The sequence below is a fragment of the Octopus sinensis genome, linkage group LG14, assembly GCF_006345805.1.
Source record: "Octopus sinensis linkage group LG14, ASM634580v1, whole genome shotgun sequence".
In the NCBI taxonomy this organism is placed as follows: Eukaryota; Metazoa; Mollusca; class Cephalopoda; order Octopoda; family Octopodidae; genus Octopus; species Octopus sinensis.
Window position 1 is genome coordinate 48,051,882 of NC_043010.1, and position 14,887 is coordinate 48,066,768.

At 34.7% G+C, this 14,887-nt stretch overlaps 1 protein-coding gene across 1 annotated transcript in view; it reads right to left on the reverse strand.

Moving 5' to 3' along the window:
• Positions 1-14,887, reverse strand: part of LOC115219174 — a 170,231-nt gene that overhangs the window by 3,554 nt on the left and 151,790 nt on the right. Inside the window, exons 4-8 of the mRNA XM_029789282.2 lie at positions 11,958-12,170; positions 10,869-11,018; positions 7,513-7,898; positions 6,499-6,592; positions 3,769-3,848 (exon numbers count right to left, since the gene is read on the reverse strand). Coding sequence (XP_029645142.1) covers positions 3,769-3,848; positions 6,499-6,592; positions 7,513-7,898; positions 10,869-11,018; positions 11,958-12,170 — 923 coding nt within the window. The remainder of the gene's footprint in view (positions 1-3,768; positions 3,849-6,498; positions 6,593-7,512; positions 7,899-10,868; positions 11,019-11,957; positions 12,171-14,887) is intronic.

The following is a 14,887-nucleotide window of genomic DNA, read 5'->3' on the forward strand; positions in this document are numbered from 1 at the left end:
CACAACTATTGTTCTCGTAACACTTCAATAAGACTTGAACTTACTTCACAGATGTCACACTTTCTCTCATTATCTCACTTTTGTTCTTTCTAATTTCTCTCTCTGTATATCAATATTCACTCATCATCATCATCATCACCATCTCACATTCTCTCTCATTCCTTCTGCAATCTTTCTCTTCTTTTTTACTTTTTTTTCTGTCGTTCATTTATTTTCTGTTTTTTTTTTTATTTAAAATTTTTTTTCCCTTTACTGTTTTTCGCTCCATTTACTCTTTTCATAATTTCCCCATTATCTTTTTCCATATGCATATCATTGTTTATAACAAATATAATTGCTATTGATAGTCTATTGACATTCCTAAGACACAGGTATATTACAATAAAAAAAAAATATGGACAAGGAGATATTTCATGAAGCAAAAAAAACAAAAAAACTATACAAAGTAACAAAATCAAAAACAAAATAAAACTATAACAAATTCAAACATACATGCATGTACATGCACACACAAACAGAAGTGTGTATGTATATGTATATATATATATAATATATATATATATGTATGTATCTCTCTATCTCTCTCTCTCTATATATATATATATATGTATATATATATATACACATATATATATGTATGTATATATATATATATATATATATATATATATATATTATATATATATATATATATATATATATATGTATGTATGTATATATCTCTCTCTCTCTATATATATATGTATATATATATATGTATGTATATATATGTATGTATATATATATATATGTATGTATGTATGTATATATATATATATATGTATGTATGTATGTATATATATATATATATGTATGTATGTATGTATGTATATATATATGTATGTATATATATATGTATGTATGTATGTATATATATATACACACATATATGGGTACAGGACATCACCAACTGTGTAAACAACATGAAGTACGAAAACAAACAAGTTAAATATGCAAACAATGAAAGAAAATAAATGGAAGACAGGACAAGCAACACGGAGAATGACTCTTCATCAGTTGTCAGCTGTCTATCTACTCCTCATTTCAAGCATTCAATGACAATACAAGTCTTCAAAGACAGTTGCTTCCATAAATACCATAAACATGGAGGGCCAAAGTTGGGAACAAAAACAGGACAGTGGAGACATACGAGGAAACTGAATGAAAACAAACATGGAGGGTCGTTAGACCAGAATGAGAGGAAAATAGCAAATGCTGGAAGAAATATGTTTTTGTAAATAGAAAAGATAGAAGAGAAAGATAGAAATAGAAGAGAGAGATGGATAGAAGATGCCCAGTCCTTAGAACGTCATGCAGGAAGAAGAAAGATGGACGATGGTCACTTGTGAGCATCAAGAAAGAGAAAAAGAGAAAGAGGGAGACAGACAGATAGAAAATGGTGAAGGGGAGAAAAAGGGAATTAGAGGAGGATGGGAGAGAAAACAGTATAGAGTAGAGTCGCATCAAAAACGTTAAGATAAACTAATGTGGAAATGGATGCATGGCGTTCAATTAAATAATACTATAAAAATATATATATGCATATATATATATATATATGTATAATAATGTTAGGGAGTAAATCCAAACTTACAGGGAAAAAAAAAAATATATATATATAATAATAATAATAATATTAGGGAGTAAATCCAAACTTACTGGGAAAAATTAGATTTAGGATTAAATCTAATTTTATAGTATAAATAAATATATATTATATTAAATTAGAGATAAAACCACTATTAGGCAAATCAATTTATAATTTATTAATTAATTTTATTTCTATGTATTGGTTTATGATTTTCACTGTTTGATTTGCCTAATAGTGGTTTTATCTCTAATTTAATATAATATATATATATATATGCATATATGGGTACAGGACATCGCCAACTATGTAAACAACATAAAGTACAAAACAAACGAATTAAATACACAAACAATGAGAAAAAAAATGGAAAACAGGACAAGGAACATGGAGAACGACCCTTCATCAGTTGTCAGTTGTCTATCTTCTACTCTTTTCTTTTTTCAAAGAAAATATTTTTCCCAGTGTTCACTATTTTCCTCTCATTCTGGTCTAAAAACCCTCCATGTTTGTTTTTATTTGGTTTCCTTGTATGTCTCCACTGTCCTGTTTTTGTTCCCAACTTTGACCCTCTATAAATCCAGAATTTAATTGGGTATGTATGGGAGCAACTGTTTTCGAAGACTCAAATTGTTGTTGAATGCTTGAAATGAGGAGTAGATAGACAGCTGACAACTGATGAAGGGTTGTCTCTGTGTTACTTGTCCTGTTTTCCAATTTTTTCTTTCATTGTTTGCATATTTAACTTGTTTGTTTTCATACTTCATGTTGTTTACACAGTTGGTGACATCCTGTACCAATATATGCATATATATATATATATATATATATATATATATATATATACAGACACACACACACACACATATATATATATTATTTATATTATTCTTTAATTGAACACCATGCATCCATTTCCAAGTAAGTTTATATATATATATATATATATATATATACAAAAATGGGACAAGAACGCAAAACATCCATGTGACCAGTGTTCGACCAGGCCTGACCTTTCTTTCTTGGTTCAAGTACCATCTGTGCAACATGTATATTCCTCCCTGTGCCTGTTAAAACATATGTCCCTGCCGTAAGGCTTTACTTCCACACATGCCAGCTTAATTTAATTTGTCCTTAGTCGAAAGATACCTGTTGTTATGTCCTGTTAATTGCATTTGTATTTGTGTAACATTTCTCTGTTTTTTTCCGTCCTTGTTTTCATATACATTCACTGCTTTCTTCCAAGAAATCTAATGCTCTTAGCTTATTTTTTCCTTGGGGCTGGATTAGTTTTGTAGAGGTAGGCAGATCTTGTCAAGAACCTCATATCGCCTCATTCATGTCTTGTTTTTACTGTAACACACTGCCCTCTGTAATGAAGGATGGCAATGGATTTAGCTGAATTCGATCCCCACTGCTATAACCTAGTATTACTCAACCCATCTTACATCATCCCCTGTTATCATTTTACCTGTCTTTCATCATAACGTCTGTGAAATGAGAGATGGCATGGGATACGTCTGTATTCATTATTATATGTCTATATTCATCACTATTATTTTACTGCTAGTATCACTCTCTCTCACACCCATCATTCTTCCTTACCATTGCCCACATCTGTTACTATCCATCACTCTTTCTTACTGCCACAGCAAAGTCTTCAGTGTGAGTATGTGGTTTGTGGAGTCGACCGTGTCCTCCGCTTCATTTTTTGTAAATCACTCATTCTCATTTAATTGTATATAATTTAATTGTTTGTTTATTCATACATTTCGTCTCATTCGATACTCTGACCCCAATGTTTGCTTTGTTTGTCCTCGTATCATCCCCTCTTTTTCTCAACCTCATGGTTGATAAAGAAATTGACCTTATTACTATCCATCAGATCTTCACTCTCTGTCAGTCATGATCAACATACATTACTCTCTCACACTTTAGTTACTCCCTTATCTTCCCTATTACATTGCTCATGCTAGTTTTCTATTCAATCCCCTTACCAACAACCACTGTGTAACTGTCTATAGCTGTCTCTCTTCTGTTATCTCTTCCTTTAACACATTCTTATTCCTTTCACTCTGTTTTGAGAAAAATTTCAGAAGTGGATTATATAGGAAAGGTAAGATGATTTGATTGGAACTTACATCATCAATAAATCCAATAAAAGGATCCAGATTTGTCCCTCTTCCAATAGTTAAAGAACAATCCAGTCGCTTAATATCAGCTACATTAAAAGAAGAATAAAAAAGCAAAAAAGAGCAGGTTAAAAAAGAGCATGTCTACATACACGAGAAAAATGCAAGGGATTGTGCTATGTGTTAATGAAGTATGGTACATAACAATCTATCTCATTCAACAATGCTGTTTGATATGATTCTGCTGAGTGTCCTCTATACTATTTTATAAGGAAGCCTCTACAAACATATATAATGTAGTAAGATGTGCCTGACAGGATGGTATCAATTCAACAGTTACTAACTAACTTTTCTTTTCCATGATAATCCTGTTAATATTTATTTCAAGAAGAACCTTTCTCAAAGTCTTATGTTGGGATAAAAAATACATATTTTCATTGTTAACTTTGTTTTATTTCCATCATTTCACTGCTCATCTTACCACAATGAGAGGTTGATAGTTCATCAAGAAGACAGAGAGACTGAATATAATATAGATAGAGAACTAGATGAAACATAACAGCTCACTATATAACTAGTTAAACAATGCTATACACCTGTCATGGGGAATCTGTAACCTGTGGGACTTTCTAAATGTCATGCCTAATAAAAAATTATCATGAAGGAGTGGCTCTGTGGTAAGTAGCTTGCTTATGAACCACATGGTTCCGGGTTCAGTCCCACTGTGTGGTACCTTGGGCAAGTGTCTTCTACTATAGCCTCGGGCCGACCAAAGTCTCGTGAGTGGATTTGGTAGACGGAAACTGAAAGAAGCCCGTCATATATATGTATATATATATATATGTATGTGTGTGTATATGTTTGTGTTTCTGTGTTTGTCCTCCCAACATCACTTGATAACCGATGCTGGTGTGTTTACGTCCCTGTAACTTAGCGGTTCAGCAAAAGAGACCGATAGAATAAGTGCTAGGCTTACAAAGAATAAGTCCTGGGGTCGATTTGCTTGACTAAAGGCAGTGCTCCATCATGGCCACAGTCAAATGACTGAAACAAGTAAAAGAGTAAAGAGAGTATAAACTTCTTTTAAGAGGTGCAGCCTGCCTATGACAAGCTATGTCTTGAACAGCTCACCATGCCTGCTATAACCACAGTGTGATGTTGATAGTTAAATAGACAGACTGTTTAGAAAAAGAACTTAACCATCAGCACAGCAAAGAGCTTACAAGTAGACAGATAGATTGGCAGTCAAATGCTTAGGCAGCCTCAAAGATAGACAAACAGATATTTAGATAACAAACTACATGGCTAGATAAATTAGATGTAACAGGACTTGTAACTATCTTACTATAATATTGCTATGATAATTGCATAGTGCAGCTTCAATTTTACATTTTGCTTACCAAGCACATTTTACATCATATTTTCTTTTGCACCAGTGGTTTAATTTTCTTATAAACCATGTGTCTCTTTTAATTTTTTAACCATATATATATATATGTTCTAATTCACTATATAAACTACCACATTGATTTGTAGCATGGGTATCACTGGTGTTTCCCATGATACAGAACGAATATAAAATTCATTCTGTACTTTGCTATTCACCAGTGACACATGTTAAAAAGTGTTAAAATGTCCATTTTTTTTTATTTATGCGCCCTTTTCAAGCCTAGTCAGGCTCATGGGCCCAGTTTCCTGGTTTCTATGGTGTATGTGTTCTCCGCAGCTGGACGGGACACCAGTCCATCGCAGCGTTACTCAAGAAACAGGAAGAAAGAGCGAGAGAAAGTTGAGGCTAAAGAGTACAACAGGGGTCGCCACCACCCCCTGCTGGAGCCTCGTGGAGCTTTTAGGTGTTTTCGCTCAATAAGCACACACAACGCCTGGTCTGGGAATTGAAACCGCGATCCTCCGACTGCGAGTTTCCTGCCCTAACCACTGGGCCATTGCGCCTCCACAAAATGTCCATTATACTTCCAGTTATGGATTTCTTTCAATTATTTATCATTTTTTTTCCTACAAATTATATTCCAGATTATATTATATAAGCCTTAATGACTTCTTTTTCGCAAAAATTATTTTATGGAAGGCAGCACTCTAATGATGGAGATGGCAGTGACTTGCTCCCTTCTGATATTTATGTCTTGTACATTTCCTAAAATTCAAATAATGTAGTTTGAACCGGAGTAATGTAAGGCTCCATAAAAAATTTCACCATTAGGAGTGACAGTTAACTTCCATGGTATATTAAGAATATAGTGTGGAGAGTCACCAATGACTCCCATGGTAGGTAAAGTGCTTAAGCTGTGAATTATTCTTCATCTGCTGTACTCATTGCCATTATCATTGTTTAGCCCCAACCCAGTCCTGACTCACTGACCTGCAATTAAAGGCATTCTGCTCATGACTATCTTATGTTTCTTTAAGGCATTTTGTATCTAGGAGTACCTGACCCAATGTGTCTGTCACCCTGTCGAGATGGTAGGGCTATGATATAAAGGGAATTTAGCATCTATTTCTAGTAAGTTGAATGAGCACATAGAGGCTCCCACATTGGCTTATGTGGCACATATTTATAACTTTGAGGCCAAGGCCACTTGGAAGTTAAGTGTTTTCATCATGGATACAATATACAGACAATGATAAAAATTACCTATTTATTTTCTGATACACAATTAGCTCTTCATCTGCACTGTCATAATTACTTTAATATATATATAAAATATAATTAGTACTTACCACTTCCTGATTTGGAAGTTTTCAGGCCATCAACCCACAGTTCCACACGAAAGCCAGTTTTCAAAAGAGTCACGCTATGCCATTGATCAGGTTTCTGGGGCATTAACAAGAAACGTCAATAAATTGACTTTTAACAATTTTATTTGCATTATATGTTTTCTTTTCACCTTCTAGTTTCTCTTCTTCCTTTCTCTCTTTCTTTATATATATATATGTGGAGGCGCAATGGCCCAATGGTTAGGGCAGCGGACTTGCGGCTGTAGGATTGCGGTTTAGAATCCCAGACTGGGTGTTGTGAGTGTTTATTGAGCGAAAACACCTAAAGCTCCACAAGGCTCCGGCAGGAGGTGGTGGTGATCTCTGCTGTACTCTTTCACCACGACTTTCTCTCACTCTTTCTTCTGTTGGCCTGCTCACTTAGCCAGCAGGGTGGCGTCATTGAAGGCTAAAACAATGCGAAGAGCATTGTGACCAGCGATGTGTAACAACATCTGATGGCTTGGTCGGTCACAGATCACATGATATATATATATATATATATATATATATATATAAGGGTCAGTTTGAACTATTCTAGGCTGACATCCATAGGAAAATGCATAAGTATGAAGGGAATTATATAGGGTTGCAGCTCTGAGAATAAGTAATATTATAAAACATTTTCTCTACCACCCTACTCATTCTGTACATATTTAACATAATAGCATTTAAACCAGCCATATCTAGCCAAAAATTTCCTCCCTGTTTTATGTTCCAACTGACCATATCTAGCCATATCATGCCTACCAACTGACCAGATCATGCTTACCTAATGATATCATGTTAAAAATATTACAATCACATCATTGAAATCTCAAAGCTATGATATAATGCATGATTAATTCAAAGCAATCTGAATGAATAAGTATTACATTCGACAGAGTAATCTGAATGCTAAAGGGTTAAATATTTTTATCAAATAAATAGCAATAAAAGTCAAAGAAAACATTTATAGCAGGTTGAGAATATTCTTACCAAATTAGCTTGCAGTCTCACCACTGACTCATCATTCAAAATAAAGCCACCGTAGATAGTTCTGGATGTTTCAGTCCTTTCATAGGCAACACCAAATGTTGCACTTTTATCACAGTCACTGTTATCGACAAGAGCAAATCGTCCATTTGTCTTCTCAACTGGTCGGAATCGAAAGGAAAGGGTGAAGTTGGAGCCAAAAAACATATTGTTCAATGCCCAAACAGTGACAGATGAGTCATTAAAAAAAGCAGCAGAAGAACCTGAGGCACCCTCTATAGGGAGAATAGTGACTGATCTGGCTCCAGTCCCCTTAGGATATTTAGAGTAATCCTTCCAATCTTTGTCAAAAGGAAGGTGAATAAAGGGTTCACATCTTTTAATAATGTCTGCAAGAGAAGAAGTTAATTCTTCAACAATTATTCTGAATAAAATATACAAAGAAAGAAGGAATAATGATTAGAAAGTTCTTTCAAAATAAACATGGATATTTATATTACATACAATGGAAACTTATTGAACAGTGGCTTGGTAAGTTAAATGAGCAGAAGCCATACAGTTGGTGCCCCATCCCCTTGATCCTATACTAAACCTTTTTCTTTGGGGGGGGGGGGGGTGTTTTTCCCTTAGACATGCAATTCCTTTTAATTTTCTCCTGGCCCTTTCTTTTCTTGCAGACAATGATTTACAGATGTTGAAGGTAAAAACATCAGCCCCATCAGTCTCACCTAATTGGGAGGCCCTGCATTGTCATAGGTACTGTTTCTTTACTTCTGAAAAAAAAAAAAGTTGAAAAATAGATGGGTGTGTATCCCATGAAATATATCATTCATTACTCTCAGTAATGTAGCTTAGTGGATGCTGCACCTATGATTGCGAGATTGTGAGCTCGATTCCTGGACCTGGTGGTGCATTGTGTTCTTGAGCAAAACACTTCATATCTTGTCACTCTGTAATAACTTCAACATCTAACATAAGGCAATATCATGCACTTGTACAAGCAATGTTGATTTGATGGAAGGAGTGATCTAAAGTGCAATACAAACATTTGATCACTACAAACAAATCATCTCTGCAAGTTGTTCAGCAAGAAATTGTGGAACTGTGAAGGTGGCGAGCTGGCAGAATCGTTAGCACGCCAGGTGAGATGCTTAGCGGTATTTCGTCTGCGGTTACGTTCTGAGTTCAAATTCTGCCGTAGTCGACTTTGCCTTTCATCCTTTCGGGGTCGATCTAATTGACTTAATCCATTTGTCTGTCCTTGTTTCTCCTCTCTGTGTTTAGCCCCTTGTGGGCAGTAAAGAAATAGGTATTTTGTCTGCTGTTGCATTCTGAGTTCAAATTCCACAGAAGTCGATTTCACCTTTCATCCTTTCGGGGTTGATAAATTAAGTACTAGTTATGCACTGGGGTCGATGTAATCGACTTAATCCCTTTGTCTGTCCTTGTTTGTCCCCTCTATGTTTAGGCCCTTATGGGCAATAAAGAAATAAGAAATTGTGGAACTGTCTTTTCTCAGATTATGAGAGTACCTTTACACTCAGTTGCTCAGTTCACTTAACTAAGGCTAGAGTGACACAACTCAACTTCTGGTTATTATTTAGTTGATGTATGTCCCATTGGCTTGCAACAATAATTAAAACTATATTCCCACGAGTATAGTTTGGAGGAAGCTGTGCTTCGCTGGGTAGACTTACCCTAATCTAGATAAGCCAAAAAGGATGCTTTTATGCAGTCGTTCAATCTGGTGGAAACAGCAGCCAAATCTCCCATAAATTGCACCCTACCATCTTAAAAAAACGGAAGAACATTAAATAATGTAGTTCTAGATATTCTTAAATGACTGGATGATCGAGACTGGAATGTCTTTGATTATAAGTCACTTCAAAGAAGGTTCAATTGGGGCTAAACACCAACAGTAGCATCATGAAGAAAAAAGTTTTCCAGGGGTGACCTATTGATCCCTATTGTTTATAAGAATTACCAAAGCATTATAGGGCCCCAGGGCAAATCAGTGCACTGGGCCCTATCGTATTTATTTACTGATTGCAAACCACAGAATACATAGATTAGAATAGGGATCCTAGACCTGTGAAGTTCCTGAGAAAATCAGTGCATTGGATCCTATAGTATTTATTTATTAACAATAAGCCACAGTATACATGGATTAGAAGTAGGCTCCTAGACCTGTGCAACCCTTGGGCAAATCAATGCATTGGGCCCCTATAGTTTTTGTTTATAGATAGTAAGCCACAGAATACATAAATTAGAATTATGCTCCTGGACCTGTGCAGACCCTGGCAAACTGACCTGTATGTCAGTGCCTTAAGACGATCGTGCATGCAATTTCCTTCCTCAAGCTGGAGGTATTATGTTATAGATTGTAAGAAACTTGCCTAGGGAAACAAAAATAACAGAAAATTAGGACGTGAAATTAAAGGATAATTTGGGCGATCTAAATATATGTGACTATCTTTACATTTTACAGGCACTGATCTCATAAGTGAAATTTAATAAAATTAGTTTTTGAAGAGAAACGAGACGAGCATTAAATATTTCTCAATTTTGCAGTGTTTCGTCCGTTTTTGTATTATGAGTTCAAACTTCGCCGAGGTCGACTTTAACTTTCATCCTTTCAGGTTCGATAAGATAAGTACTAGTTGAACACTAAGGTCAAATACAATCGATTTAGCCCTATCCTCGAAATTTCTGGCTTTGTGCCAAAATTTGAAATCAATAATTTTGCGCTAATAAAATTTTTTCCAAGGGAGGTAACTTAACACAAATCCCATTAAAACCTGTTACGCTATTTGGGTATTATGACCCTATTTTGTAATATAGAATATAATTGAAATTAGATTATTTATTGCTAATTTTTCTTCTGGGAGATGGTATCATCTATTACTTCTCGATAACCATTAGCACACAGGCGTCATTCACAAACAACCTGGACATTTTACGTTGAATTTGCAGCATGTCTATGTACAGAATAGCAAAAGATCCTTCAGTGGAGACAGAATAATTTAATCGTTTTCAAAAGCACCACGACATAATCACTATATATATATATACTTCCAAATAACAGTATTTTCTTCGGTGTCTGATTTCATCCAACAGTTTCTTAGCAAACACGAGAACAAATTTTAAAGTTATATTTAAAATGACTTCTTGGCTAGTTTAGTCTAAGTAAAGTTATCTACCTTGAAATAATCCTCAACAGGGGAAACTCCATCTCTTTAATAATCCCAATAAAATAAACATGAACAAGATCTCTTTGATAGCAAAAATAATTCTGGGCACAATCTTCAGAGTAGATAAAATAAGTGCTTCAGTAGTTAAGAGAAGTGGTACCGACTAACTTGTGATATTTCGACGACCTCTGATGCAAGAACATGCGTCAAGAGAGAAGATGGTTCCGAGAGGACACGGCATCCGGTAATTGTAGCCGTGAACGTCTTGTATGTAGAAGCGTACGTCATCTAAAGCTGCTTTTTTGGTACAAAGTGGGACTGAAATTTTAAAAAATACATGATATATTATTCATTTCACATGTCTCGTTGTGTACTGTTGCATTTTATAAATGTACGTGTTTTAATATGAGTTTAATGTATGTAATTATGTTTGTATGTGACAGGAGACCGTTTGCTAAGATGGAAGAGTGATTGGGAAGTTCGCTTCAGAATCATGAAATCCTGGGTTCGAATCTTCTAGAATCACTGTGCAGCATCTTGAGCAAATGGGATCGTTTCTGTTTGACACTGCAGTCTCGAGTCGATCCAAGTAGATTGTGAATGAAATTGAGGAAACGGAAGCCGCGTGGAAGCAAGTCAGGAAGATTGTACTTATAATTCAAAAGTCTAGCCTCGTCACATACTATGTCATGTTGATTCAACCTGAGAATTGTTTGAAGGGTGCAGGTATTTGTGAATCACTTAGTCAGTTTACATTTTAATAAACGAGTACTTAATTCAGTTGGTGGAACAATTAAATGCTCCTGGTCAAAACCGATGAAGGATCCAATCAAGACATTGAATCTGGTAACTGCAGGATACGCAAAACTCTCCGCCCACTTTCCTGAAAACGACAACGTCATCTTTTTGAGAGACAGCTGTCACTCTTGCAACAGGGTAGATGAATATTAAAACAGTCTTTACTCGATATGAAGCGAGGTGTATATACATTCCAGCCTCAGTACTAAGTATTTGTATCTAGCTAACCGTACATGTTACAATATGTTTCTTACATCTTGTCGACTCTATGTGAAGATTTTTGTAATTCATGACCAACTTCAGTATGTCTTGTGCAGCGTAAATAAAATCTAATTTAATGTTGGAACGGTGTTTTTGTTTCAATTACACGCAACCTCACAAGCATAACCAACCAACAACACGCAGAGTTACATGTTTATACACATTAAGTATACTACAAAGATAGTTATAAAAACTTACTTAGCGGTGGACTGTCTGACACAAGAGTAATTTTGTTGTGGCAGTTGGAACGACACAGTTTATCTTCCACACATTTCTGTGAAATTTCATCAAATCTGTAACGATCTTCGCAACAAGTACGTTGACTTTCCCGTGTCCCGTTTTTACATTTATAGTAGGCAGCACAGGAAAAAACCTCACGATAAGCAATCCTTCCAGGTTGTTTGCAAGGATCTGAAATAAATTATCGAAATTCATTAGGTTTCAAGAAAAGAAATGTCTGAATTCAGGTCGATGAACTATTTTCTGTTATTTAATTTCATTTGAGTTTGTTTATTAGATTATGGAATTTCAGCATGAATTTGAATTCAAATTTGATGTTTCGTTATAAGAGCATCCCAATTTTAATTTCTGAGAACACATCACAATTTTCAATTTGAAAGTTTAAAAAAAAAAATGAGATTGAAAGTAACGAAGGAGAAAGTGAAAGCTAAAAATGAAAAAGAACCAAAATAAGTTTTCATGGTTTTAACACGTGAAACTATGCACCTTCATGCTAGAGTAAAAAAAAAATTAACATATAGGTGTTCTGAAGAGAGGAATTTAGAAAATGCATATATATACGCAGGTGTGGCTGTGGTGTGGTAAGTAGCTGCGTGGTACCTTAGGCAAGTGGCTTCTAATATAGCCTCGGGCTGGCCAAAGCCTTGTGAGTGGATTAGGTAGACGGAAACTGAAAGAAGCCCGTCGTGTATATATATATATATATATATATATATATATGTATATATATATACATACACACACACACACACATATATATATATATATATATATTATATATATATATATATATATGTATATATCTGTGTGTGTATGTATGTTTGTGTGTCTGTGTTTGTCATCCCAACATCGCTTGACAACCGATGCTGGTGTGTTTATGTGCCTATAACTTAGCGGGTCGGCAGAAATACCGATAGAATAAGTACTAGGCTTACAAGGAATAAGTCCTAGTGTCGATTTGCTCGACTAAAAGTGGCGCTCCTGCATGGCCACAGTCGAATGACTGAAACAAATAAAAGAATAAAAAAATATATTATACAAACTCAAGGTTTGTCTGTTTTCCTGTCATTTGATTAAGATGATAAAGATTTAAAATAAAATCTCCCTTTAAGAAAAAAACAAAACAAAAACAAGTTGAAAATATCGACACTTCAAAGAGGCGTCATCTGTCCGTCCTTTCTTCCTAACTTTCTTTTTTCTTCCCTTAATCATTTATACAACTTTCGGAGTGGTGTGGACTTGAAAGACAGAAATTCTCCCTATATTTTTTATGAGATATTTTTGAATCACGGGTACTTGATTTTTTTCTTAAAGGGAAAAATTACTATTTTATTTAAAATGAAATAATCTTTAATCATCTTAATCAAAAGGCAGAAAAAGAAACTGAGAGACTATCTTTTTGTAGACGAAGATCAGTAGCAATGGGAGGAGTTGAATCACATAAGAATGGAAAAGCAAACAACAACGAATGGGTTGTACCCTATAACGAAGCTCTTTTAAGAGCATTCAAATACCACTGCAACGTAGAAATCGTTGCCTCAATGAGGTCAATCATGAACGTCATCAAGTACACGCTGAAAGGAAATGACCGAGCTGCTGTTCAAATAAACAATGATAAATGATAATGGAATTAGTCAATATCTAATGAGTAGGTTTATTGGACTATCCGAAGCAGTTGCAGCGATTTTGGGATTTCCAATTCATGGAAGAGCACCTGCAATAGTGTGTATATATATATATATTATATATATATATATATATATATATATATATATATATATATATACAGAATGAAACTCGAATAAAATTGTGATGTGTTTCTGTATGTGTGCACACATAATAATCATAATTTTATAATCATAATCATAATTTACACCATGTAAAAGCTATGCGTAGAAAAAATGTTTTAAAAATCAATTTACCTCAAATTTATGAGGAAACAAAATCAGCAGAAGTATTGTTGCTTTTCATCCTTTCGAGGCCGATCTATGCCAACAGACAATGGGCTAACAAGGTATGATACCGCTCAAATCACTTTCTAACCACATGGCTCCAACAAGTGAAATGATAACACTATATCTTTGTAACGCTCTTATATTATTGCCTCCACCAAGTTTGGGACGGATATAAGTGCAGTGTAAGCCAAACTCATGGCATATGTCAGCAGTGTCATTACTGCAGACATCTCTGTTCAATAATATAAACTAGATATAGTGCAATAGTTCGATTAAGTGTGAGAAATTATTAATGATATATATATATATATATAATATATATATATATATATATATTATATATATATATACAGAATGAAACTCGAATAAAATTGTGATGTGTTTCTGTATGTGTGCACACATAATAATCATAATTTTATAATCATAATCATAATTTACACCATGTAAAAGCTATGCGTAGAAAAAATGTTTTAAAAATCAATTTACCTCAAATTTATGAGGAAACAAAATCAGCAGAAGTATTGTTGCTTTTCATCCTTTCGAGGCCGATCTATGCCAACAGACAATGGGCTAACAAGGTATGATACCGCTCAAATCACTTTCTAACCACATGGCTCCAACAAGTGAAATGATAACACTATATCTTTGTAACGCTCTTATATTATTGCCTCCACCAAGTTTGGGACGGATATAAGTGCAGTGTAAGCCAAACTCATGGCATATGTCAGCAGTGTCATTACTGCAGACATCTCTGTTCAATAATATAAACTAGATATAGTGCAATAGTTCGATTAAGTGTGAGAAATTATTAATGATATATATATATATATCAAATGGAACAAAAACGCAATAGAGGACAATAAAACATCTGGGCAGATAGACGATACAAGGCAGACAGGAAAACCAACAATTAGAGGGACAGGTCATTCGTGG